Source organism: Carassius carassius, chromosome 4 (assembly GCF_963082965.1).
Source record: "Carassius carassius chromosome 4, fCarCar2.1, whole genome shotgun sequence".
NCBI lineage: Eukaryota > Metazoa > Chordata > Actinopteri > Cypriniformes > Cyprinidae > Carassius > Carassius carassius.
In genome coordinates, this window is record NC_081758.1 from 14,699,875 (window position 1) to 14,727,498 (window position 27,624).

Here is a 27,624-nt window from a genome sequence, read left to right on the forward strand (position 1 = left end):
TTAGAAACACCCGTACCCTGTTTGCTTCCAATTCCTCACACAAATACACCATTAGAACCATCCATAAATTAATCTTTCATAAAGTTCAGAAAGGTTGACGCGAATTACAAGGACATTCATGGGCTTCATTGCATACGATGCGCTATGAGAGACGCGCGCTTTACACTTAAAGTGTGCTGTCTCGCCCTTCTGCATTATTCCTTACAAATGCTCTACAAAGTCATAATTTATGTTGTTTGGAATGCAGTGGAATTATATATTTAAAATATGAACCTCACTAAAAGAAGGCTGCTTTCAATTTCAAATGCTGACGCGCACTTTGTTTGTGAAGACTGATCGCACATGTGGCTGTGCGTGACTCAGTGTAAGTGGTTTAATACATTTGCGTCTCAAAATGTTTTTTTACGACACAAAATTTATGTAAACACAGCCAGTTATTAGGGTGGCCACCCATCCCTTAAAATATGGAATCATTCATATTTAAGATAAAATGATTTGTCCCATATTTTACAAAGGCCAACACATATTTGAATTAACAAATAGTTTTTTTGCACTGTTTATAATACTAATTACAATTATAATTAATACATTTAATAAGAAGTAGGCTATTAGAGAAACTAATTTGCGCAAGTTTTTGTATTCAGAACGCACTTATAGCCCTTTCTGAGCAAAGCATCCAGTAAACAAACTTGCGTGTTTTAAAACATCTAGGAGCTCCCATTTGCCCTCTAAATACAAGACTCTCCAGATGTTATCAATGTGTCTGTCCAGTAAGTAACAATGAACACCAAACTTTTGAACTGTAGTGTAGCTAAAAACGTGAGGATAGTTTAAAGGATTTGCACAGATACAAACTGCTTCGTCAAGACTAATTAACCAGACAGATATAAACCTAGTGAGAGTTTATGTTAATAGCTACTGGAATACACATCAACCACATATTTAGTCAAAACTGAGTTTTTACTAAAAATCAGCTCTCCAAACCAATGAGACAAATGGGTTTGATTCAAAAAAATCTCTGATTAAGACAGAATTTGAAATTACTCAAAAACATGCTGTTGTTACACTGTCCCTTGTGGCAATGTTGAGAATGCAGTGCATACATGTGTGTGCAGTGTGTTTTATGCCTAAGAAGTGAAAAGCAGAGAATCAGAGACCTATGTCATATCCATCCTTGCAGTTGAGATGGATAGTTGGGCTGAGATTCTGTGGAAGGGAACACTGGCCTGTCAGGTTGGGGCAGAGACGGAAGGAACCGGTCCAGTTCCCGTCCTTTCTGCATTGGATCACATTGGTGGAAGGACCCTGGAGCAAAGGCCAACATTTCTATTAATCATCATAAACGAAGCTCACTAACCATCACCACTTGGCAAAAAACATATGTGGTTGAATGTAAGGGTGGAGGCCAAGGATGGGCATGACCTCAAGGTACAGTTGCCAAGCTGTGTAACTGACAATTGAAACAAAGCATACATAAGATCTGTCAGTCTACCAGTCATGCTGCTGATGAATAGCCAGAGGGATGACACAGAAAAATCATGATGCATAAAAGTGAGTGATAGGGTGCGCATGATGAATGGAAGGCGCTGCAGACAGTAATGGGAAGTGATGGACTGAGATGTTGATGGAGGAAGAGAGAAAACGAGGAGAAGAGAGAGAGAACATGACAGACCTGCTTGCAGCGGCTGTGCTGTCTCACCGTGTGGTTAGCCCTGTTGCAGTCGATCCAGCAGTTGCTGTTGAACTGAAAGCCATTTGTGCACTTGTAGGTACCATGGAAAATGGGAGGAGGTGGCTCACATGTGACTGCCACACACTCACCCGACTGCCAGGTTCCATCCTCCGTACACTGCCGCTTAAATGCACGCCTGTGGTACATCACAGGCACTGACCTACAACATGTTCATTATCACAAAAATAGATAGATTCAGCAGAACTCTCATCATAAATTTTGAACATGTAAAGGCTGGAATACATTTCACCACTTTTGCCCAGATTTGCCACTGATTTGCAATCTGAACGAGCTGACGATAGTTGCCAAAAGACATAATCTGCAGATTTTGGGTAGTCTGTGTTGAACGATTTCACAGCAAATTATTCAATGTATGATGGGGGCAAATTTTTTATCTTCAGTCTATGGCATTGGTGATCTTGAGTCATTTAGTGTATGATACCTAGTGTTTTTAAATCTGTCCCTTTTAAAAGTTGTGTAGTGTTTTTAATGATTCACTGTGCTTAGAATAAAATGTTCACAGACCATCCACAGTCCGTTTATGGACCATCTGATTAATACGGCACTTAAAACTAGCAAGCACTTTCCAAAATGACCTTCTTTAATCTGAATGACTCTTCTGGGAATCTTGGTGCACAGGGTTTTATCAGACATCAAATTATCACCAAATAAATTTCCATCCATCCGTCTATTCATTTTCCAAACCAATTGTTGTACGCAGGTCACAGGCCTAGTATATTTTCAAAGTAGAATATAAAACGACTGTACAGGTGCTGGTCATATAATTAGAATATCATCAAAAAGTTGATTTATTTCACTAATTCCATTCAAAAAGTGAAACTTGTATATTATATTCATTCATTACACACAGACTGATATATTTGAAATGTTTATTTATTTTAATTTTGATGATTATAACTGACAACTAAGGAAAATCCCAAATTCTGTATCTCAGAAAATTTGAATATTGTGAAAAGGTTCAATTTTGAAGACACCTGGTGCCACACTCTAATTAACTCAAAACACCTGCAAAGCCTTTAAATGGTCTCTCAGTCTATTTCTGTAGGCTAAACAATCATGGGGAAGACTGCTGACTTGACAGTTGTCCAAAAGATGACCATTGACACCTTGCACAAGGAGGGCAAGACACAAAAGGTCATTGCAAAAGAGGCTGGTTGTTCACAGAGCTCTGTGTCCAAGCACATTAATAGAGAGCGAAGATGTGGTACAAAAAAGTGTATAAGCAATAGGGATAGCAGCACCCTGGAGAGGATTGTGAAACAAAACCAGTGTAAAGTTCCACAGTCAGTGATGGTTTGGAGTGCCATGTCATCGTTTTATGTGCATTGTAGCACTTTGAGGTCATTGAATTGATGTAAAGTGCGTTACAAATAAAATTTATTATTATTATTATCTGCTTGTGTTGGTCCACTGGTCCAAGGTCAATGCAGCCATATACCAGGAAGTTTTAGAGCACTTCATGTTTCCTGCTGCTGACCAACTTTATGGAGATGCAGATTTAATTTTCCAACAGGACTCTGCACACAGTGCCAAAGCTACCAGTACCTGGTTTAAGGACCATGGTATCCCTGTTCTTAATTGGCCAGCAAACTCGCCTGACCTTTACCCCATTAAAAAAATCTATGGGGTATTGTGAAGAGGAAGATGCGATATGCCAGACCCAAGAAAGCAGAAGAGCTGAAGGCCACTATCAGAGCAACCTGGGCTCTCATAACACCTGAGCAGTGCCACAGACTGATCAACTCCATGCCGCGCCGCATTGCTGCAGTAATTCAGGCAAAATGAGCCCCAACTAAGTATTGAGTGCTGTACATGCTCATACTTTTCATGTTCATACTTTTCAGTTGGCCAAGATTTCTAAAAATCCTTTCTCATTAATTCTCATTAATTATGAGTTAAATGGCACATAAAAACCAAACACAATTGCTTCCTGTAAAAATGGGTCTTCTACATTTCAAATCTAAATTTGACATTTAAAAGAGGTCCAGATTTATAACTACAAAAGGATGGTACAGTATGAATATGGAACTCAAAATTAATGTAACTATGCATGGTCTAGTGTTGTCTCACCTCTGGGTCTTGTCTGTATGGGGAACATGGTAGCCAGGCTTGCATTTGTACTTGCAGAAAGACCCAACTTTGAGGCCTATGGCATTGCAGCGTTTGGTCTGCAGGACAGCATTAGGTACTGGAGGGGGGACCGGACAGCGAAGCTCACAAAGAGCCTCAGGGAAGGACCACATGCCATCCTCCATACACGTCAGCACGTTATTACTACCTGCGGAGAAAAAAGAAAAAAGAAACAGGACAAGTTGCCCACAGATGTAAAATCAACCTACTTTGATTTGGTGTAAAACACAGCACTGTTTTCTCAGTGTGCATTGTTTTATTTTAATTTTTTGCAGTTGGAGTCAAAACCACATTTGGCCTTTTACAGAGCTGACCTTTCAATCCCAAGAGCCTTTAGTTTTAGGATGTGTCAGGGTCTATACCCACCCACAAGCTGAGCCGGTTCCCGGCATTGAAAAGTGCACTTCTTGCCGTAGGTGGTTCCCTCAGAGAATTCAAAGACAGCCGGGTGCACGTGGTACTTGTCAGGCCGCCCGCAGTCCACAGGTTCACAGGTCACCTGCTTGTTCCATTTCCCATCTGCGCAGGTGAGGGTCACTGTGGATTCAGACTGTCGAGGGGCAAAAACATGAAGGCAATAGTTCAAAATATGGGAAAAGAACATTTTGTTTTATTTCAGTTAATTCACTGAAACCGCAACCATCCATCAGACCAGACCAGACCATATCAAGTAATACACATCTGTTTCAATAACATTTTACATACAGATATAAAAATACAACTAAATTAAATGTATTTATGTATCTCTTGGTGAAAGGAAGCAGTGGGAAGCTAACAGTCTGACTGGGTGATAATAAATGGCTCGGGTACAGCATATAAAGCTGTCAGAACTGAAGGCAGAGTGAGTCAGAGGTCATTTCTGCTGTTTTACTAAGTCATGTCTGACCTGTGTGATGTCTCCAAAGACATCTGTGCTAGAGGCAGAGCCATGAAACCTCACACATACTGGACCTCCCATAAGAACAAAACAATTCAATTCCGGGTCGCATTTTGTTACAGAAAATTCTGCCGAATCACTGCCATGACATAAAGTGACTTGTGTTTCATTAGTGATTTGAAACTGATTTTCTGTTGGAAAACCCTGAGTGCGTCCAAGTGCGCCAAACCCAGTTCTGTGAAAATGAGAGTGACGAATCAGATCCTTATTTTCACATAAGAGTAAAGTTACAAATTGTCACGAATTCATGATTGTTTATATACTTACAGTAAACTGCAATAACCTTTGTGCTGAACACTAACATTTATATGGTAATGTTGACATTATTAGTAGTACATATAGTATTTCCCACTCCTGTTATACATCCGCAGATAATTTTTATTGATTTATTACAAAAAGGTTAAATGAATTTATTCCCGCATAAGATTGATTGGAGTCATAGAGAGGACGACTCCTTCCTCTAACCAAAAAAGACAATTGCATACTTCAAAAGGTGCATGAGAACATGCTAATAAATTCTCCTTACTCCTTACTCTCTCCTCACTCCATCAAAATCCAGTCTAACAATGAAGACTAGTCTGCCTATAGTTTATTTTGACTATTTAGTTGTCCTCGTCTCTTGAGTAACATGTTGGGATATTTAGTGAAAGTAAAAGTGAAAGTTGTGATATTTTGAAAGTCGTGTAACCCATACTCGGAATTGGTGCTCTGCATTTAACCCATCCAAGTGGGTTAAACACAGCAGTGAGAAGTGAACACACACCCGGAGCAGTGGGCAGCTATATCCAGTTTCCCTGGGGAGCAACTGGGGGTTCAGTGCCTTGTAGGGTTGTGCCGATAGACGATGGTATCTTGTATCGACGATAGAGATATTGACGATAGCAGATAGCAGACAATATTAGGCTCATTCTCCTATTAATGTATTAAATTATAATAATAATAACTATTATTATTTTTATTAGGCGGCCTATTATAATTTGGCTCTCAAACTGCCCAGCTATTTCACTTTAGCACCACGTTTCACACACACACATGCGCACGCAAAAGAGGATTAGAGCCTGTAGCCGATGAAGAAGTCTCCATCCACAAACATACGTAGTTCGTCTGCAGATATAAGGTATTTCGTTGCACTTTAACAAGTAATCTGAACGGCCTATATGTGTGCAATATTTTAAATGAGCTCTCACTAACTGAGTTTAATGCCACAGTTATGTCAGAATGCATCCCATTCTTGTTTCTGTGGTGGTGCGTCGAGCACATCATGGGGCGCGAGTCCGCTAGTGTCCGCTATGGTGCACGTGATTTAAAAATCGTCATCAGAGAGTGTGCGTGGAGGCTCTGAGCAGACAACCGCGTGCCTCCCATTTTGTATTACCGCGTGGACAACTGCAAGTGTAAAGAAGCCCATTGCTATTCAAACCTGTGCAATCCATCAATAAAAGAATACGAAGACAGCCAGATTTGCAATAATTCTGGGCAATTGTTTGTTCATATGTTTGTTAAAGAGCGGACCATTAGCATACGCTTTCGGAAGTAGGAATGGAAGAAGTCCACGACTCTGCGTTCGTGCTGTGAAATTCAGCCAAGTGTGGTGACCCATACTCAGAATTCGTGCTCTGCATTTAAACCATCCAAAGTGCACACACACTGTGAACACACACCCGGAGCAGTGGGCAGCCATTTTTGCTGCGGCGCCCGGGGAGCAGTTGGGGGTTTGATGCATTGCTCAAGGGCACCTAAGTCATTGTATTGCCGGCCTGGGATTCAAACCCACAACCCTAGGGTTAGGAGTCAAACTCTCTAACCACTAGGCCATGACTACATGACTTTATTAGTGTTAAACTGTTGAAATCTACTATTGATTTTCACCGTTGACATTTAGACTGATAACTTTGGTGTGCAGATGCGGCAAATTTGTCACAGGACGCTCGATATGACAGTTGCGTCCGACTATATATGAACTAGCTGTTTTAAATACAATATTTTTATATTTAACGTTAGTTTATTAGTTTGTCTGAAAGTATATTTTTTCGATTATTGGTGATTCCATAGGCTCTCTCTCACGCACCTGCGCAGTTTAAAAACCCAAATAGTTATGCTATGACAAGAACAAAGAGTCTCTCTCTTGCTCCATCCACTCTTGCTTCCAGACTTGTTTTAATGAAGCACAGAGTTAAACATGCCCTTCTCCACAGATTTCTCCTTTTGTTTATGACAAGTGATGAAAGCTGGACGGTTCCAAAAAAAAAAAAAAATGTCAAATGTTTGTTGAAACAGTTTATGCTGGCATGGCACAGATTATATGGCAAATGTTTTTTAACTTGCATCCACTAAACAAAACCATAGATATACCAACAGCAGTTTTGTTGCTGCTTTACTGTGACCCAGGTTACTTTTTTTTCTCTTGTCTCTTTATTTGAAATTGCAGATTTTTATGGGCTGGAATGTGGTGAGCTTATCTAATGTTCTTTACCCTCTCAGGAAATGTACCAGCACCTAAAACTGAGCAAAGCTGCGGGAAGCACTTGAAATGCAATCCAGACACAGTTACAAAACACTTTTTACCCCCTTCTTTCCCTCTTCCTTTTTTTGTGCTGCAGCTCTTATTGAAAACAGCTCACCATAAAAGTGTGAGTTTTGAATATTTGAGGTGAATATCTGAAAACAAAACAAAACAACAAGAAAAAAGCAAAATACATAAAACCAAGGTAAGCACAGCAATGAATAAACAAAGCAAAGCAAAAAAAAAAAAAAAATCAAATCAAACAAAACTAAATTAAATTAAGCAAACCAAAAGTTAAACTCAACTAAACTAAACAAAATGCAAGCAGCAAAAAAGTAAAAACAAATATAAAAGACAAAAACTAAACTAAGTTAAAATAAACTAAGCAAAATAAATTAGGCAAAGCAAAAATGGACTAAAAACAAACAAATAAAAATAACAAAACAGAATTAAATGAAGCACAAAGTAAAAACAAAACAAATAAAAAAACAAGCAAAAAAAAACCTAAGCAAAGCAAAAACTAAACTGGATATAAAAACATTGCAACAAAAATATCAAACAAAAAAATAAAGCAAAAGTACAGAAAACTAAGCAAAAAAATAAAAATTAAAATTAAGCATACCTATAATTAAACAAAACAACAAAAATAAAGTTAAAAAAGCAGACATAAAAAACAACAACAAAGCAAATCAAAAACTAAACTAAGCACAAGACTAAATTAGGTAAAGCAACATCCAAAAGTAAACAAAACAAAAATGAACAGCAACACAACTGTTTATAAAACAAAAAGTCTCTATTTGACTGCTTCATGTGAGGGCAGCAATGTAATAAAAGACCTCATATCACTGGCTCAATAAAATTCCAAACAGAACGGCAGTCATGATCTACTCAACATCTCCCCCTAGGACCAGAGAGGCTGCCGTCTATGTCATAACAATGCCAAAGAGCGTGTTAGTCCACATACCTGCCTTCTTTATAAAACTTTTCGAGAGGGTACAGAAGTACATAAAAGTGTCATCTAGCTTTCCCTGCCCAGACATCTCTGGCTCTCTCAAAGCCATTTCAAAGCTCAATGGCAGTTTAGACACAAGGTTTATTAGCCGGCACTGGCTGTATTACAGGAGCAGTAAAAGAAATCACCACAGTCACATGGGCTATGTGGGACGAAAAGGAAAATCATAAGCTGTTGTGGTTGAACAGAAAAAAAACAAACATGCAGGGGACTATTTAAATGCCCACCTGTACATTATGTAATCCGTGTCGCATGCGTAAACAAACGGAAATACACCGCTCCTGCTTGGAAGTTATATCATGACGGGTCACTCCTTGTGGTGAACATAGGGGAAGGGGACTGCCGTCACATCGGGGGGTGGCAAGTTGCAGAGGGGGAGAGGGGTGTCTGCGTGCTGAGTTTCCTTCTTTTAAAACTTTACAGCTGCTGATTCCTCCTCCACTGAGTATTTAACTACCACTGACTACTGTGCCTAATTCAACACAGATGCCTCTGTTGGCTTTTCTTCTACACCCAAGCCCCATCCTGTGTTTCTCTCTCTGCGCACTCATACATGCACGCACGAATGCATAGTAACACACTTAAGCAACACACACACACAAACATGCATAAGCGCTTAAAAAAAAAGAGAAAAAAGAGAAGAAAACCGGGGTAAAGCAAACCTTGAACTCTCCGCTTCACTCTGCTCTGTTGAAATGTTGTTTGCCTAACAGTGATTTCAGGACATGCTCTGCTCTCAATAACACGTTGGCAAAAACAAGCGGCCTGCAGCCAGGAAGCTGCGGACACAAAGACATGACACTGTAGTGGTGCTTGTTGCTGTAGTTATCTACTCCCAAAACTGTCCTCTGTTCATGATGGGTTGCAAGATCAGAACCCTTGATGCTTGGCCTGCAACCTTATTAACACATATTAATCTCTGTTTGTAACAGCTCCTAATGCAGTTTTGTTTTTCTCTCAATAGGACTGTATTGGCACCTTCTCAGTGATGTTACGGTAACAGGTTAATGATGAAAAGGCTAATTTGTCTCTGACTAAATCCTTTAGGAACACACATTATGAGCTCCCTGGAGATGGCTGATAAACTGTAATGACTGTGCTGGGATCAGCACTTGTAAATGTATCGCACTGCTGTTATCAGCTCTCTGGCTCGAACGCAAGTGAGACTTTGAAATCCATCCACGGCAATTTCTTTTAAATCTTTATATGGTCACATTTTTACATTTTACATTCTGATGATTCTTTTGATTATGTTGTACCAAACACAAATGGTAACAGAATTAGACATAGAATATATTGTAATGACCCGTAAGTCAGCACTGGCAGCCAGGTGCATCATGGGTATTTGTTTAACGTTCAATTATGGGTTATTTAAGCAAGATGGTTGAGTTCTTGTATTAGTAATGTTATACATGTTCATGTCAAATTAATTTGAGTTGATTCGGGTTCATTTACTGCCATGTTATAAAAATGGGTGACTGTCACCGTCATGGAGAGAGATGTGTAGGGGAGTGACTTGTGATATGGCCTTGCCTGTGTACGTTTGAATATTGAGTTTCGAATTAAAAGACTAACAGACACTACTGCCTCCTGTTGGCTGGTGTGTTGATAACTCCCGAAAACAGAGACACTCACGGTCGTGCGGTGTATGGGACGCGAGTGCTCGCTCTACCCGTTAGCGAAAGTAAGTCGCGCTGTATAGATGCAAGCACCCTGCTAGCCGTTTGATTAAAATAAACAGTCTAGGTTAGCTCTGGTTAGCTAACGGTAATAGAACAACTGTACGTTGTTACATTGGTGTCAGAAGTGGGATTTAGGCCGTTTAGAAGACGAAGCTATGGAGCAAAGTATAGGCGAAATAGAGCGTGCTCTCAGAGAGAACCGTATCACGCTAGAGCGCCTGCGGAGAAACAGGGCTCCACACTGGCCTGATGGCGCCAGCGTTTCCCGGACTGTGTATCGCTCTCCTAGGCATGGGCAGAATGAACCTGCGACTCTCACACCAACACGCCAAATCAGTGTCCAGGCTGGCCTCCTCTCACGATCACCCGCAAAGCTACCACGATACAGCGGGTTGACGCCCCTGGAGCCCTACCTGGCCCAGCTCGATCTGGCTGCTCTCCACGATGGATGGACCCGTGAGGAGACGGCGACTCACTTGGCCCTCGCCTTGGAGGGTCCTGCACTTCAGGTCCTCATCAATCTGTCTCCTGAAGAGCGACGTGATATCCAGGCCCTCACCGCTGCCCTTAACAGCCGCTTCGGGCAGAGAACCTCTGCAGAGCAGAGCAGGGAAGAGCTTACTAACCGACGTCGACGTGAAGGAGAGAGTGTGGGGGCATTCGCCGCTGACATACGTGTCCATGTTAGGAAAGGCTACCCTACCTTCCCAGCCACAGCGAGGGAAGAGCTGAGCCTCCATGCTTTCCTGCGGGGCTTTACACCTGAGCGGCTACGTCAGCATGTCCGCTTGTCATCACCTCAAGATCTGAGCGAGGCACTGAGAGAGGCTGAGCGAGCTGAGGAAGTGCTGCAGGCTGGGCCGACAACAGGTCAATCTCCACTCCAGCGCCAGCTAGCAAGAGCAGCAGAACGAGAGCTTGACGGTGTCCAGTCTCAGGAGGAGGAGGTCAGCCGGGCTCAACCAGTGACCCCCCGACGGAGGTCGAGACTAGACCGCTGCTTCCGCTGTGGAGAACCGGGGCACTTCGCCAGGGACTGCCCTGCCCGAGTCCCCGGCCCCGGGCAACATCACCCCCGGGAAACGACCTTGGAGTGAGGCAGTGAGGGGACCCTCACCCCGTTCTTTGGCACCCCTCCACAATGACTGCCCTACTGTGGAGCGCTGTGGGCTAATCAGAGGATTGTACCTTGACTGTGTTATTGACGGACAGCCCTGCAGTGCCCTGGTTGATACGGGGTCCACCATTTGCTTGCAACGAAAAGGATTGTTGCCAGGGACGGCCGGTCCTCTTCCACGGGACTGGACCCCCACCAATACCAAACTCCTCACCATCACGGGTGAAAAGACAGTAATGCCTGGGAAGAAGCTGTTGTCTGTGGCGGTGGGGATGAGCCAGACAAGCCATGAGTTCTGGCTCGCCGACATCAGAGATGAGTGCATTGTTGGTTTGGACTTGTTGGCCCACTGGGGAGCATGTGTCGACGTGCTGGGGCCCGTACTGTGCTTAGGTAATGAGAGCGTGCCGCTCCGGTCGGGTCGGAGTCATCATTGAGAGGCTGCCGCCCCGCAGCCACCGCTTAGACACCAGTGTTCACTGGCTCCGGCCCCCGGCCGCCATACAAGATCTGCAGAGACTCAAGGGGTGCTCCATGGGAGTATTGCAGCTCAGATCAGTGCTTCCCAGTCATTAACACTTCACGCTCCTTTCACCCATCCATCACCTGAGACTGTTGCTGCTGTTGAGGAGTTGGGGCGGCGAAGCAGTGAGCATCTGAGCCTGCTGCAGCAGGAGCAGCTGCAATGCCTATTGAAAGACTTTGTGGACATTTTTGCCGCTCGAGAGGAGGACTGTACTAGAACAGTTTGGTGCAGCATCACATTGACACTGGCCCCGCTGCTCCCATTCGCTTGCGGCCCCACAGACTGCCTCTCACCAAGCGCCAGGCTGCTGAAGAAATGATCCGAGATATGGCAGCTAACGGCATTATAGAGCCCTCAGACAGTCCCTGGGCTGCACCTATGGTCATGGTGCGGAAGAAAACGAGGGGGTGGCGCCCTTGCATGGACTTTCGGCAGCTAAATTCAGTCACCCGCAAGGACTCATACCCACTTCCGCGCATTGATAACGCATTGGATTATGTTGCTGGATCCTGTTGGTTCAGCTCTTTGGACTTGCGCAGTGGGTATTGGCAAGTGGAGCTGGCAGCGGAGGCTCGACCCAAAACTGTGTTTACCATAGGGCAAGGACTGTGGCAGTTTAAGGTGATGCCCTTTGGGCTGTGTAATGCCCCAGCAACCTTTGAGAGGCTGATGGAGCGGGTCCTTAAAGACATTCCCCATACCCGCTGTGTGGTCTATTTGGATGATCTGTTAGTCCATGCCAGAGACTTTGACCACGCTGTCCACAATTTAAGGGAGGTCCTGACAGCCATCCGTAATGCCGGGCTGCGGTTGAACCCGGCCAAGTGTAACCTGCTCACCCGCCAAACGCAGTTCCTGGGGCACGTTGTTAGTGAGAGCGGGGTGGCCACCGACCCAACAAAGGTGGCCACAGTGAAGGACTGGCCCCCACCAACCAACATCACTGAGTTGCGGAGCTTCTTAGGCCTGGGCCTCCTGTTATAGAAGGTATGTCAGAGACTTTGCTACCATCGCCAGCCCCTTACATCAGCTGACAAATAAGGGTCGGCGATTCGGGTGGTCCGAGGACTGTGCGACAGCCTTCCACCAGCTAAAAGCTGCTCTTATAGATGCTCCTGTTCTGGCCTACCCTGACCCCAACCAACCTTTCCTGGTGGATACTGATGCCAGCAACGTGGGGGTTGGCGCCGTACTCTCCCAGAAGGGGGAGACTGGAGAGCGAGTGGTGGCTTATTATAGCTGCAGCCTTAGTCGTCCTGAAAGAAACTACTGTGTCACCCAGCGGGAGTTGTTAGCTGTGGTCCTGGCAGTCCGTTACTTCAGGCCCTACCTCCTGGGCACCAGGTTCACACTGAGGACCGACCACGCTAGCCTCACCTGGATGCTGAACTTCCACCAACCAGAGGGTCAGGTGGCAAGGTGGCTGGAGATCCTCCAAGAGTACGACTTCGAGGTTCAGCACCGACCAGGGCGGCAGCATGCCAGCGCTGATGCCCTCTCCAGATGTCCATGCCTTGCTGATGAATTTCGGTATTGTGCTCGCCAAGAAGAACGAGATCTGGGCCCATCGTCGGCAGCCACAGAGCCGGGTGGCAGTGGTGGAGACGCAGGGCCATTCACCATCGAGCAGCTAAGACAACAGCAGGCGAATGACCGAGTTCTGGTGAAGGTGAGGGGTTGGCTGGAGGCTCGAGCACGTCCAGACTGGCCAGTGGTGTCCTCACAGGGGCCTGAGATCAAGTCACTTCATTCTCAGTGGGGCAGCCTGGAGCTCCACGATGATGTGATCTACAGAAGGTGGCAGGCACCCAGGGGGGGAGTTGACCGTCTGCAACTCCTGGTTGCCCACGCTCTGCGGTCAGAAGTCCTCCATTGGGTTCATGGGGCAGCTGGAGCTGGTCATTTCGGGAACTCCAAAACAGTGCGGCGGCTGCGGCAGCGGTTCTACTGGCCGGAGGTGTCGGCAGGATGCAGAGCTACATGTTCACTGCTGCGATGTCTGCACGGCACAGAAGGGACCCAGCCAACGCTCTCATGCACCGTTGCAGCAGTACCTAGTAGGGGCACCCATGGAGAGGATCGGAGTTGATATCTTGGGACCATTTCCCATCACAGAGGCCGGCAACCGCTTTGTCCTGGTAGCTATGGACTATTTTACGAAGTGGCCAGAAGCATATGCGGTGCCGGATCAGAGTGCTTCCACGTCGGCACAGTGACTAGTGGATGAGATGTTTGCCCATTTCGGGGTGCCGGACGAACTTCACAGTGACCAGGGGCGGAACTTTGAAAGTCGGTCGTTCAGTGAGGTGTGCCAGCGGCTGGGGGTAAAGAAAACAAGAACCACTCCCCTCCACCCTCAAAGTGATTGACTGGTTGAGCGGTTCAACCGCACCCTGGCCACCCAACTTGCTATCTTCACTAGTCAGCACCAGAGAGACTGGGACCAGCATCTGCCCCTGGTCCTGTGGGCATATAGGACAGCAGTGCAGGAGTCAAGTCAGTGCACACCGGCAGCGCTGATGTTTGGGAGGGAGTTCCGCACGCCGGTGGACTTGGTGTTCGGGTCGCCCCCCGAGCCGGAGATTGCTGGTGGACCAGAACTGGACTACTTCCGCTTAAAGGAGCGTCTGGGCACTGTCCATCAACTGGCCAGGGAGGCTCTAGAGGACGCTGGAGCCCGCCAGAAGCGGGCGTACGATACCCGGGCCCACGGGCCTACCCTTAAGCCAGGGGACAGAGTGTGGGTGTTCTGCCCTCAGAGAAAGCGCGGGTTGTCACCCAAACTGACTCATCATTGGCAGGGACCCGGAGAGATACTAAATCAAATTTCGGAGGTGGTCTTCCGGGTCCGAATGCCTGGACGGGGTAGGCGGGTGGTGCTTCACAAGGATCGGTTGGCACCGTACCACCCACTGGCCCCAGAACAAGAGAATGTTGTTCCACCATCCACTCCCAGCGCTGCAACGGACAATAACGGACTCAGGGTTGAGCCTGGCGTTGGGGGTAAAACATCAGAGAGGCCGAAGCGTGTTCGAAGTTGGCCAGGACATTTGTTGGATTTTGTTGTGGGAGAATAGGGTTGTGGGGACACTAACCCTCTTGGGGGGGGGGGGGGGGGGGGTTTATGAAATGACCCGTAAGTCAGCACTGGCAGCCAGGTGCATCATGGGTATTTGTTTAACGTTCAATTATGGGTTATTTAAGCAAGATGGTTGAGTTCTTGTATTAGTAATGTTATACATGTTCATGTCTAAGTTAATTTGAGTTGATTCGGGTTCATTTACTGCCATGTTATAAAAATGGGTGACTGTCACCGTCATGGAGAGAGATGTGTAGGGGAGTGACTTGTGATATGGCCTTGCCTGTGTAAGTTTGAATATTGAGTTCCGAATTAAAAGACTAACAGACACTACTGCCTCCTGTTGGCTGGTTTGTTGATAACTCTCCGAAAACAGAGACACTCACGGTCGCGCGGTGTATGGGACGCGAGTGCTCGCTCTACCCGCTAGCGAAAGTAAGTCGCGCCGTATAGATGCTACCACCCTGCTAGCCGTTAGATTAAAATAAACAGTCTAGCTTAGCTCTAGTTAGCTCACGGTAATAGAACAACTGTACGTTGTTACAATATGATGTAAAATTAAAAGAGTATCTTAAATATAAAAGATTATACTTTTAAATGTAAAAGATTTTTAAAAGGAAAAAAAACTATATAGAATTCAGAATATATATATATATATATATATATAGTACATTTTTTGTGCAACATATTTTTAACGTGTATATGTGTTTATATGTATATCTATCAATATAAACAGGCTTAGCCCAACAGGTGAAGAAACAACCAAATTAAACCATCGCTGCAGGAGAACATCAGATCAGTTTTTAAAAATCATTGTCATGAACTGAAATAAACCGAAAACATTTAATGAAAATTAGAAATATTGTTTTGGCATCTAAATGAAAATAAATTTAAGCACTAAAATTACTAAAACTTAAACTGAAATAAAAATAAATGGATAATAAAAAAGCATCTAACAAAACTATTAATACTTGATCTAAAATTAAAGTGAAAACTGCAAAAAATGACTTTCTTACTTTCTTACATTGGGCTGGGGTCAGTTTTTCATAAAAAAAAAGTGTTACCCCAACTATAACTGCCAATGGAGTAAGAAAAAAAAAATCTTACATGAAAGGGAAAAAATATTTCCCCAACTGACAGATATTTTTTTCTTGTTTTAAGGAAAAACTTAGAAAAAAATTATTATTATTATTATTTTTTTTTTTTTCAGAAAACGACTTCATATCTTAAATCATTTTGCTTTTTCAAGTCAATGTATATTGATTTAAGAATGTTTAAATATTTGGACTAGAAAATGACGAAATACTAAGAAAATAATTTATATTGTAATAATATCAGTTTATAAATAGTTATACATAATACTAAAATAATACTGCATCAAATAGGCCTGTTTTAAGGACTTCACCAAATGCTAAACAATATCACAAAAGCCAGTGAGGTTTAGAAACTGCACTAGGATTGTGGGTGCATTTTAAACAGATAAGCCATGGTGAAAGAAGGTTGATGATATTTCAAAACTCAGTATTTCTATTTCAGTTTTACACTGCAGTGCTGTAAATGTAGCACTACTAAAGTTACAGTTATGAAAACTCTCCCCTCTACCTTACATAACCGCACTAGACATCTCCCCAATGGCCCCCGAAGCCCCCAACCCCGTACCCCAATGTGCAATCTGTTAAATAAATCGAGCCCTCCCAAAAGCAGAGAAAAACTGTCTGCTGCCTTTCCTTCCAAATGCATAATAACTCACAGGCCAAGCTTCTCAGTCGACTGCGGCTGCTGGCAGAAACCCACCCAACATACAGTAGAGCCCAAGTGCTTACAAAGAACACACAGCACTTTGACGTCTTTTCTTTTTTTTATGTTTGCATTTTCCCTTTTCTTTCTTCCCCTTGTTCTCCTTCTGTCAATATCACAAGAGAACAAGCGCTGGAAAACAGAACAGAGTTGTTTTTGAAAGACCAGAGCTGCAAATGTCCCAAAACGTTCTTTGTGAATGGGTGGGGTGAAGGATGTTCGATGGCTTGTGGAATTAGTACAGCGCAAAACACTTGGCCAGGTGGAGTGGGGTAAAGGCCTGCCATTGCCACCACTGGCCTTTTTGTGTGGAGGACCGGGGTCAACTGAGTTGCGGTAATCGCTGCTCATTGCTTAGCGAGGGTGTACTGGGCCGGCAGATCTGCAGTACCACTGATCCGTGGCTGTGCCTTAAACAGAGTCCTCTGGGAGTGCGGTGGCGGCTAAGCATGGTGCTCCACTGTTTTGAAGTCAAATAGACTTGAACAAATTGCATCCTGACTGACTACACTCTGACACTTTCTTCACACGTTCAAGCAGCAGTGAACCAGAAAATGCAAGCGCGATTAAAAGATTTGCAAGGCGCACATACGCAAAACACAAGCAGACCTTCGTGATCACATATGCATGCCGACACAAACACCAGACTTAAGCTTATGAGATTTGTGAATGGAAACCAATGATTTGCTAGATATAAGAAAAAAACTGTTAACTACTGAACTGTTCGACTGCATCAGATCTTGTACCTGCATCTGAAGCTGAAAGGTAAATACCGTTTTGTCATTTATCTCAATACTTTACCTGTATTAACTCTAATTCAACACGAGTCAATTGTTGAATTCAAAGTGAATTCATTAAACTAACTGTCCATAAGTCAATGAATCCCATTTTCTATCACGTTCAATTCAAAATAAGGAAAGTAATCAAGACATGAGTTTAAGCCCAGCTATAGTTTATAGTTGTCATTTTCCTTTTGTAAGTACTTTTCTAGATGTTCTCCATGTTTTATTTATCAATGGCATGCAAGCAAAAAAAAAAAAAAGGATTTCAAGAAAAAAAAAAAAGGTATTCACGTCCTTCCTTCCTGTCACATGAGGCCGTCAACTTCCCACCCCTACTTCCAGGAAGCATGACGAATGCAAACCCTCCAGATCTATAGCTTTTTGTATATTTAGTCAAAAGTGGCAACTATATTTACTGGTAGGGAAATCACTTGTAAGTACATATCATGGGAAAATTGGGTATAATGTTTTAATAGGTTCTAAATCAAGGTTATTGGTCTTGTTTAGTGCTTTTTGCTTCCATTATTCACAGTTTGGTTGAGGTTGCCATTCTAGCCTATTACAACAACAATAACAACAAAACCCTTCCAGTCAGAAGGGAGGGTGAGAGGGAGAGTAATGTTTATGAAAAATCTACAGCTTCTCTTTTATTTGAGCCACATGGACCATTTCAGCAGTTCCAGGCAGAGAGAAAGGCATAAAAACAGCATCAAGCCAATAACAGAAAGCCCATTGGCCTGTGTGCCAGTTATTGTGACCATTCACTTACCGTCTCACAGTTTGGTTAGCGAAACCTACGTGAGCCATAAATCTTTACTGCTACTTTCTCTCTATGTGGTCAGGGCATGAGTCAATGATTATTGTTTAATGTAATATAAACCGCTGTGTGTGCATGAGTGTGCATGTGTATGTTTGTGTTATGTGCTCTCTGAAACCTGGTCAAAATACTTGGAATAAAAAATTTAAGACATTTATTGCAGAATAAAAGCACAGAGAGTAAGCACACACACACACACACACACACACACACACACACACACACACACACACACACACACACACACACACACCATGTAGCATCCACAAATACACATTCAAAAAGCAATGAACAAGACTGTATTACCTGTGTTTTAATGATATCATCATCTCGGTGTATCTTCAGTGTATATCCTCGGTTGCAGGTGATAGTGCAGCGAGCTCCGTTGAAGAATCCAGGACTACTGCACTTCATCTCCGCATTACTGACCATAGGCTTCTGACATTCAGTGGCGTCACACGAGTAATGAACACAACTGAGGGATTACACAAGGAACTTACATTATGACAATGTGAAACCTACAATTAGTTTACTTTAACACTCTTGCATTATGAAAGCAAATCCATGCGACAATGGAAATAAACTCATCAGAATCTTCTTAATCAAAGACTTGAACTTAACAAAAACTGAATTTAATATTGGCCTCTAGTTAAAACTATATTTTACATTTTTACTTAAATTTTAATAAAAAGAAGGTTAATAAAAGTCAAATACAAAAACAAATACAAAGTATACATTTCCGCTGTTGCACAATTTTATTTAACAAGCAAACAAATGTATGTAATTTCTCATACCAAACAAATAATTTCTATCATTATAAATGTTTAAAGTTTAAAAATTTTCTCACTAACAATTGTTAATCATATTTAATGGATGTAAAACGAAAGCTTTGCTGTTGACTGTAAGGATATAGTGTGACCAAAAAAAAGGCTTTTTTATTGTTTTTTGTTCAGACATCCCTTTATTATTAATCATTTTATTGCCATCTTTTACGCATCATGCACTTGCAAAGTGAAGAAAATGGATTAATTAAATTACATTGTGCAATAGAGGATTAAATAAATGTGTCATCAACATTTCTTCAAAACTTGTCACCACTGCAATAGACATCATAACATTATTAAAAAAAAAAATCAAATACTGTAATTACAGATCTAAGACCACATCTAAGCGCTGTGGACTGGCAAACCATTTAGCCTTTATACTGACATGAGAGGGTAGATTTATGTCCTCACCTTTGGCCCATAGGGTTGTAGATTTCATTGCTCTGGCAGCCGCTGATAGTGATGGGGTCAAAATATTGAAAGGAACGCAGCCCAACACCTGAGATGGCCACCAGAGAAGAGCTGAAGCTCACTATAATGGCTTTTGTTCGGTAGAAGGCCACACTCAGGTCATGACTCACAGGAATTACCAGTGGATTGTTCCGGCAGCTCAGCCTCCAGTCCCCTAAAACCATCCAGTCATGGCAAAAAAATAAAATAAAATACAGTACAAAAATCACCTTCCACCTTAATGTTCTAGATAGAACATAGAGCTTGGGGTAAAAAGTGTGTTCAAATGTTATGGACATTTGGCTGAGACTGACCGAGAGGGTGGGTTTGCTCCTTAGTGTCCAGCAGCTGAACAGTAATGTTGTGTTGTCTCTGGTCGATGTCGGCTGTTCCGTCAGCAGCCAGATGTATGATGACTGCAGCAGCCACCATAGGATGAGCGTAATAGGCCTTTTGGGAGGAAAAAAAAACAAACCAAAATTAAAATTAAAAAACCTCACTGACAGTCCGTTCATTTTGGTTGATAATTGTGACTTCACCAAGTAGCATGTGCTTCTGGATCAAAATCTTTTATTGATTAAACACAATAACAACAGTATTCTAACCCCATTCTGTCCTAACCATTAACTACTCTTACATTTTTAGGGAAATGAGGTTCAGGGTTCCTACACTTATTGACCAATGAATTTCCCCTGACTCTCCCAGTCATTTGTAATTACTGGATATAGAATTTTTTTTTTTTTGTTATCATTTTATTAAAATTTTGCTTATTCAACCAGAAATTTTTTCATATCAAAATGTTAAAATTCTCTAAACTTCATAGGTTTCCCATGACTACTTGAAACTTGTAGACTGATAATAAAGTTGTTTTATTTACAAACCCTAACCCTAAAATCTGATTGGTTTAGAAGAATGTTGTTTCAGGAATATGTACTACTTGGTGAAACCATGGTAAGTTACATGATCAAATATATGCACCTGATGTGTCATGACATTAATCTGTTCAACTGAAACCAAAAAGTTACATTATCATGCTTAGCCATCTCTTACCTTCAGCCAAAATTGTGAAGTCCAGCTGTGCTGCTGAGATTCCTCACAAGGAAACCAAGCGTACTGAGACACGCCATGTGACAGGTCGAACACCTTCGACTGACAGCTCTAAGCAAACAAACATAAGAGATGTTTACTGTCTTTCCTCTTTCTTGGTTACTCATTGAATGTGGCCAATCAAAGTGTGTGTGTATATATATATATATATATATATATATATATATATATATATATATATATATATGTGTGTGTGTGTGTGTGTGTGTACACACACTACCATTCAAAAGTTAGGGTCAGTAAGAATTTTCAACACTAATAATAATAAGTATTGAAGCAAATCAGCATTTTAGAATGATTTCTAAAGTATCATGTGACACTGAGGATTTGAGTAAAGCTGAAAATTCAGAATTGCCTTAACTGGAATAAATGACATTTTAAAACATATTAAAATAGAAAACAGTACTTACTGTTTTCATGACAGTAATTCTGAAACTTAACAGTAACTGTTAAGTTTCAGAATTACTCTCATGAAGAAGTTTGACTCTGTGTGACAGTAAAGTTCACCAATCATACAATCCTTCAGGGAGGGTCAAGTTGGTTCAAAAGGAAGTACTCTACATTGCCTTTGTAGTGGCATTTCAACTGAACATCTAACTCCTAGTCCAAGTCTTCTAAACTCTTCACCCTTGTTTCATGGTGAATAGTATAGAGTGTATTTCATTTCACTGTAGAATAATGTGACAGAGAACCTCACTGAACCCCTTGAACCCAAATGTGGGGTGACAGTGTTGCAACGCTAGGTGACACTGGAGAGCTACACGCTTCCTCATCGAGTGAATGGCACTAATTATGTGTTCAGTGTTTGTGTATTTGTAACAGCAGTGTGAGCAGGTTAGGACAGCAGTGCTTTCACTTAAGCGGTCTTCTGAACCTGCCCAATATAGATGTCCCCAGGAATTTTGGTGTGATATGCAGAGAGTATTGTTTGCTCGGTCAGCAGTACAGGTGTGCCAGTAACTGTCAGGCTTTTAAGCTGATCTCATTTCCCCTTCATACATTTATCTTTTGTTTTTTGTACCTCATTAGCAAATTATTTGTTATATTTGTGTATACAGTATATATAGTATAAATGATACTAAAATATCACTGATTGAGATATATTGGAATTTTTGTTGTTGTTGTTATTTTAAACTTAAAATATTCTTAATGTTGATCTGTGTTTTTGCAATTTTTTGTAGTTAAACTAAATAAAAATCACAAATGTTGCCCTGGTTACTACCTGAAATAAAATATGTAAAGTAAAAATATAAAATAAGTTTTTTCAGTTAAAGTTTTTTTTTTTTAAGTAATAAAGGTTTTTATGGTTTTAGTTAACTATAGTAACAAAATGATATATACAAATACATATATACATACACATACATTCAGTGGGGAACATATTTATTTGATCCCCTGCAGATTTTGTAAGTTTGCCCACTTACAAAGAAATTAAGGGTCTGTCATTTTTATGATAGGTTTATTTTAACGCATAGAGACAGAATATATATATATATATATATATATATATATATATATATATATATACAACCCGAATTCCGGAAAAGTTGGGACGTTTTTTACATTTTAATAAAATGAAAACTAAAGGAATTTCAAATCACATGAGCCAATATTTTATTCACAATAGAACATAGATAACGTAGCAAATGTTTAAACTGAGAAATTTTACACTTTTATCCACTTAATTAGGTCATTTAAAATGTAATGCCTGCTACAGGTCTCAAAAAAGTTGGCACGGGGCAACAAATGGCTAAAAAAGCAAGCAGTTTTGAAAAGATTCAGCTGGGAGAACATCTAGTGATTAATTAAGTTAATTGATATCAAGTCTGTAACATGATTAGCTATAAAAGCTTTGTCTTAGAGAAGCAGAGTCTCTCAGAAGTAAAGATGGGCAGAGGCTCTCCAATCTGTGGAAGACTGCGTAAAAAAATTGTGGGAAACTTTAAAAACAATGTTCCTCAACGTCAAATTGCAAAGGCTTTGCAAATCTCATCATCTACAGTGCATAACATCATCAAAAGATTCAGAGAAACTGGAGAAATCTCTGTGCGTAAGGGACAAGGCCGGAGACCTTTATTGGATGCCCATGGTCTTCGGGCTCTCAGACGACACTGCATCACTCATCGGCATGATTGTGTCAATGACATTACTAAATGGGCCCAGGAATACTTTCAGAAACCACTGTCGGTAAACACAATCCGCCGTGCCATCAGCAGATGCCAACTAAAGCTCTATCATGCAAAAAGGAAGCCATATGTGAACATGGTCCAGAAGCGCCGTCGTGTCCTGTGGGCCAAGGCTCATTTAAAATGGACTATTTCAAAGTGGAATAGTGTTTTATGGTCAGACGAGTCCAAATTTGACATTCTTGTTGGAAATCGCGGACGCCGTGTCCTCCGGGCTAAAGAGGAGGGAGACCTTCGAGCATGTTATCAGCGTTCAGTTCAAAAGCCAGCATCTCTGATGGTATGGGGGTGCATAAGTGCATACGGTATGGGTAGCTTGCATGTTTTGGAAGGCTCTGTGAATGCTGAAAGGTATATAAAAGTTTTAGAGCAACATATGCTTCCCTCCAAACAACGTCTATTTCAGGGAAGGCCTTGTTTATTTCAGCAGGACAATGCAAAACCACATACTGCAGCTATAACAACAGCATGGCTTCGTCGTAGAAGAGTCCGGGTGCTAACCTGGCCTGCCTGCAGTCCAGATCTTTCACCTATAGAGAACATTTGGCGCATCATTAAACGAAAAATACGTCAAAGACGACCACGAACTCTTCAGCAGCTGGAAATCTATATAAGGCAAGAATGGGACCAAATTCCAACAGCAAAACTTCAGCAACTCATAGCCTCAATGCCCAGACGTCTTCAAACTGTTTTGAAAAGAAAAGGAGATGCTACACCATGGTAAACATGCCCCGTCCCAACTATTTTGAGACCTGTAGCAGAAATCAAAATTGAAATGAGCTCATTTTGCACATAAAATTGTAAACTTTCTCAGTTTAAACATTTGCTATGTTATCTATGTTCTATTGTGAATAAAATATTGGCTCATGTGATTTGAAAGTCTTTTAGTTTTCATTTTATTAAAATTTAAAAAACGTCCCAACTTTTCCGGAATTCGGGTTGTATATATATATATATCTTATATAAAGGTTAGAAATTGTTTTGCATTTCAGTGAGTGAAATAAGTATTTGATCCCCAAGCAAAACATGACTTACTACTGTACTTGGTGCAGAAACCTTTGTTGGCAGGCACAGAGGTAAGATGTTTTCTGTAGTTGGTCGCCAGGTTTGCACACATCTCAGGAGGGATTTTGATCCAATCTTCTTAACAGATCCTCTCTAAATCCTTAAGATTTCTTGGCTGTTGTTTGGCAACTCAATGTTTCAGCTTCGTCCACAGATTTTCTATAGGATTATGGTCTGGAGACTGGCTAGACCCCTCCATGACCTTAATGTGCTTCTTTTTGAGCCACTCCTTTGTTGCCTTGGAGGTATGTTTCAGGTCACTGTCATGCTGGAAGACCCATCCATGACCCATCTTCAGTTTTCTGGCTGAGGGAAGGAGCTTCTTGTCCAAGATTTTACAGTACATGGCCCCATCAATTTGCCCCTCAATGACGTGAAATCGTCCTGTACCCTTAGCACAAAAACAGCCCCAAATCATAATGTTTCCACCTCTGTGCTTGACTGTAGGGATGGTGTTCTTTGTGTAATTTCTCTCCCTCCAAACACGGCGAGTCGAGTTAATGCCAAAGAGCTCAATTTCTCATCTGACCACAGCACTTTCTCCCAAGCCTTCTCTGAATCATTTAGATGTTCTTTGGCAAACTTTAAACGTGTCTGTACATGTGCCTTCTTGGGCAGGGGGGCGCTGCAGGATTTCAGTTGCAGCGTAGTGTGTTACCAATGTTATGCTTTGTGATTGTGGTCCCAACTGCCTTAAGATCAGTAACAAGCACCTTCCGTGTAGTTCGGGGCTGATCCCTCACCTTTCTCATGATCATCTTTACCCCATGAAGCGAGATCTTACATAGAGCTCCAGACTGAGGCCTATTGATGGTTGTTTTTTATTTCTTCCATTTCCGAATAATTGCACCAACAGTTGTCTCATTTTCCCCAAGTTTCTTGCTGATAGTCTTGAAGACTGTTCCAACCTTGTGCGGATCTACAATTTTGTCTTTGACATCTTTTGACAGCTCTTTGGTCTTGCCCATGGTGGTGGGAGAGGTTGGAATGGAAGATACAGATTGTGTGGACAGGTGTCTTATTCACCTAACGAGCTGACATTAGGAGTAACTTCTTAAAGTTGCAAGACTAATCTGTTCCACATGGGCACATAACCAATCAGTGAGAGCCAGAATTCTTGCCTGTTGGTAGGGGATCAAATACTTATTTCACTCACTGAAATGCAAATCAATCTCTAAACTATATTTTTATGAGTTCACGCTTACATATAATTAGCTGATGTATGGTATGCATATTTGACGTGCTGTCCGGGGAAGAGCTCCAAGCTCGGGAATGGCCCAAACCTAGAGTACCCCCCCCTTCCCAGTCTATTTATAAAGTGAACTCGAAGTGAGGAGATGGGGTGGAGGAGGGATGCTGATAAACTGTCAATGGATAGAGGTAAGTCAGCGATATTTATACTATGGTATTGATTACTTGATTGTGGTCCACCTGTGTTGATTAGGCTAAGTATCTGACGCGCTCCTCCCGACTCTTGTTACTAAAACATCATATAATGTGTTGTTTTCTTTGTTTTTTTTTAGTTCTGGTTGATATTCTGTCTCTATCTTTTCAAATAAACTTACCATAAGAATTACAGGTCCTTCATTTCTTAGTAAGTGGGCAAACTTACAAAATCAGCAGGAGATCAAATAAATATTTTCCCCACTGTATGTATATATTTAGTATTATTGTTATATATATTTTTTTATTTGGAAATGGTGTATAACAATAAATAAAAGGGTGAAAAATATTTTTATTTTGTGATTTTTTTTATGTAAATTGTACTTTTATTTATTTTTATTGAAAAAAGGTCAACATACTGATAAACAATGAGTTTTGCAGTGCAGTATAATGTAATATCATGCAGTTAATTCCTGAACAGTAATAGCTTTTTTTTCTTAATTTTTTAAAGAAAGCAGAAAAGCAGTTGTTCATACATTTTACACGGATATAATCTTTCTGGACAGAAATGAATTTGTTTCTGAAAGTGGAATCATCTTTCAGTTCACAGATCTAGAGGTGATGTAATATTACATGAATTAGACTGAGAGACCGGAAATTTACTTCATTCACTACTCTAAGACAGCTCTGCAGGGAGACAGCTGACTGGAGCAGGGGGATTCATAACATCTTTTTCATCTCTAAATGCCTTATAAAAATTGAATGAAACGCATACAAAATTAGCCGCAAAACTAGAGAATTCTGATGTAATGCTTAAAAGAGGCTTAGAGAGGGAGAAATGGGGTGAAAAAAGGGAAGAATAGGATATTCGTTTCTGCACTCCTCGCCTAGTGTCATGAGATTCCTCTCTCTTTCTCTCTCTCTTTATAGCTCTCTCTCAGCACGCCACAGTAAGATCAGTGACACCGTTCCCCGCTCCTCCACCTCTTCTCGGTTGATTCAAGTACACTACTGTACGCAGTCCGTTCTGCATCTCTGTTTTCCCGCTGCACCACAAAATAAGCAAAGAAGCATTTAGTCATTCTGATACAGCGCTAACATTGATCACCAACTGTTTCCAAGCTGAACGAGGCCTTGATTTACATTCATATAAAATACTTGCGAGACTGTGAAGCGAAAGTACAAACTCCACACAAAGGTGTATCGGCAAGACTAACTATTCAATGTCATTGTATCCTATGTGCTATCTTTTCCCATTATGAGCCACAATACGCATTTTCTCCCAACAATGAGGTTCAAGCTCAATTGTGAAAAATGGCCATTTCTCAGTGCCATAAATCCTTAGGTTGCGCACAGCATGATAGGAGTAGTTTTGTGACATGATTAATTCAGGAGCTTGCACGATTTCGGGCGCAGGAGACTCGCGCTCCTCAAACATCACGAGAGGGGGGAGAAGAGGAGGAGAAGTGGCCAATAAAACTGTAAAATTACAAATGTATCATGTTGAAATATCCAGGGAGTAAAACAACACAGTTTTTTTTAGATGTCCCTCAGAAAGAGCCAATTTTTTACTACTTCCATGTGTGAAGGGTTAGAGCAATGTCTCAAATCTCTCTTTAACAGAATCTGCTTCTCAGCCATTTATTGTGAAAAGCTGCATTTCAGTCTGACATATATTATATTTTATATCTGAGATTCTTCAGTGTTCTTAGTAAAAAGAGCCGCTTGTGTTCATAAATAATAACTGCTCATTTAATACGCCAACATTTCTCTTTGAAAGACCCCATGAAATGGCTTGACTTGCAGCTTCCTTTCCTTTTTCCTTTTGAAATACAGCTGAAATAAAATAAAATTAAGAGATTAAAACGTAGAAATTAGAAATTATTGCCTCGGTAACTACATGAAAAAAGTTTAAGTTGAAGCACTGAAGTGCTAACTGGACAAAAATAAAAACGAATTCTGAAATTATTATATATTAAACCTAAACAGAAATATAAAAAAAGAAAATAATAAAAGAACATAACATGAAAAATAAAAGTTAGTTCCAAACCTTCAAAGTTTTCAAAAACAAAAAACCTATAATGGTCTATAAATGACACTAAAATAACACTGACATGACATCATCAACATTTATATGGGGTCTTTAGCACATCCTACACAATGTATGTGCAGGTATGCTTGTAAAAGTGCCTCTTTAAGCATACTCACCTTTGTCACTGCAGGATATCCGGCAGCCACCTCCGCTGGACAGTGTATCTTCTCCTCATTGGACACCTGCACCGCAGTGGCCCACTGATCCAGGAAGCCGTTCGGGGTGTAGAGGCCACAATCCCTTACGCTCGCCTCCCGCTCAAAGTCCTCACACACACCATCACCATCATAGACGTAACACAAGCTGGGCTCATCTTCAGAGGAGAGAGATAGAGATGAACTGGTATGAGAAACACTGAACCACTGCATCAAAAGCCCATTTC

General features: G+C 41.6%; 1 protein-coding gene across 2 annotated transcripts in view; it reads right to left on the bottom strand.

The window, feature by feature from the left end:
- LOC132137160 (pappalysin-1-like) overlaps positions 1-27,624 on the bottom strand; it is a 124,818-nt gene that overhangs the window by 26,506 nt on the left and 70,688 nt on the right. The window contains exons 10-18 of one of the 2 annotated variants that reach the window (XM_059547454.1): positions 27,359-27,555; positions 20,460-20,567; positions 19,724-19,859; positions 19,371-19,584; positions 18,442-18,610; positions 4,250-4,433; positions 3,824-4,031; positions 1,700-1,892; positions 1,158-1,305 (exon numbers count right to left, since the gene is read on the bottom strand). In XM_059547454.1, coding sequence (XP_059403437.1) covers positions 1,158-1,305; positions 1,700-1,892; positions 3,824-4,031; positions 4,250-4,433; positions 18,442-18,610; positions 19,371-19,584; positions 19,724-19,859; positions 20,460-20,567; positions 27,359-27,555 — 1,557 coding nt within the window. Of the gene's footprint in view, positions 1-1,157; positions 1,306-1,672; positions 1,893-3,823; positions 4,032-4,249; positions 4,434-18,441; positions 18,611-19,370; positions 19,585-19,723; positions 19,860-20,459; positions 20,568-27,358; positions 27,556-27,624 lie in introns of both variants that reach the window. The other variant, XM_059547453.1, reaches the window with a different exon arrangement.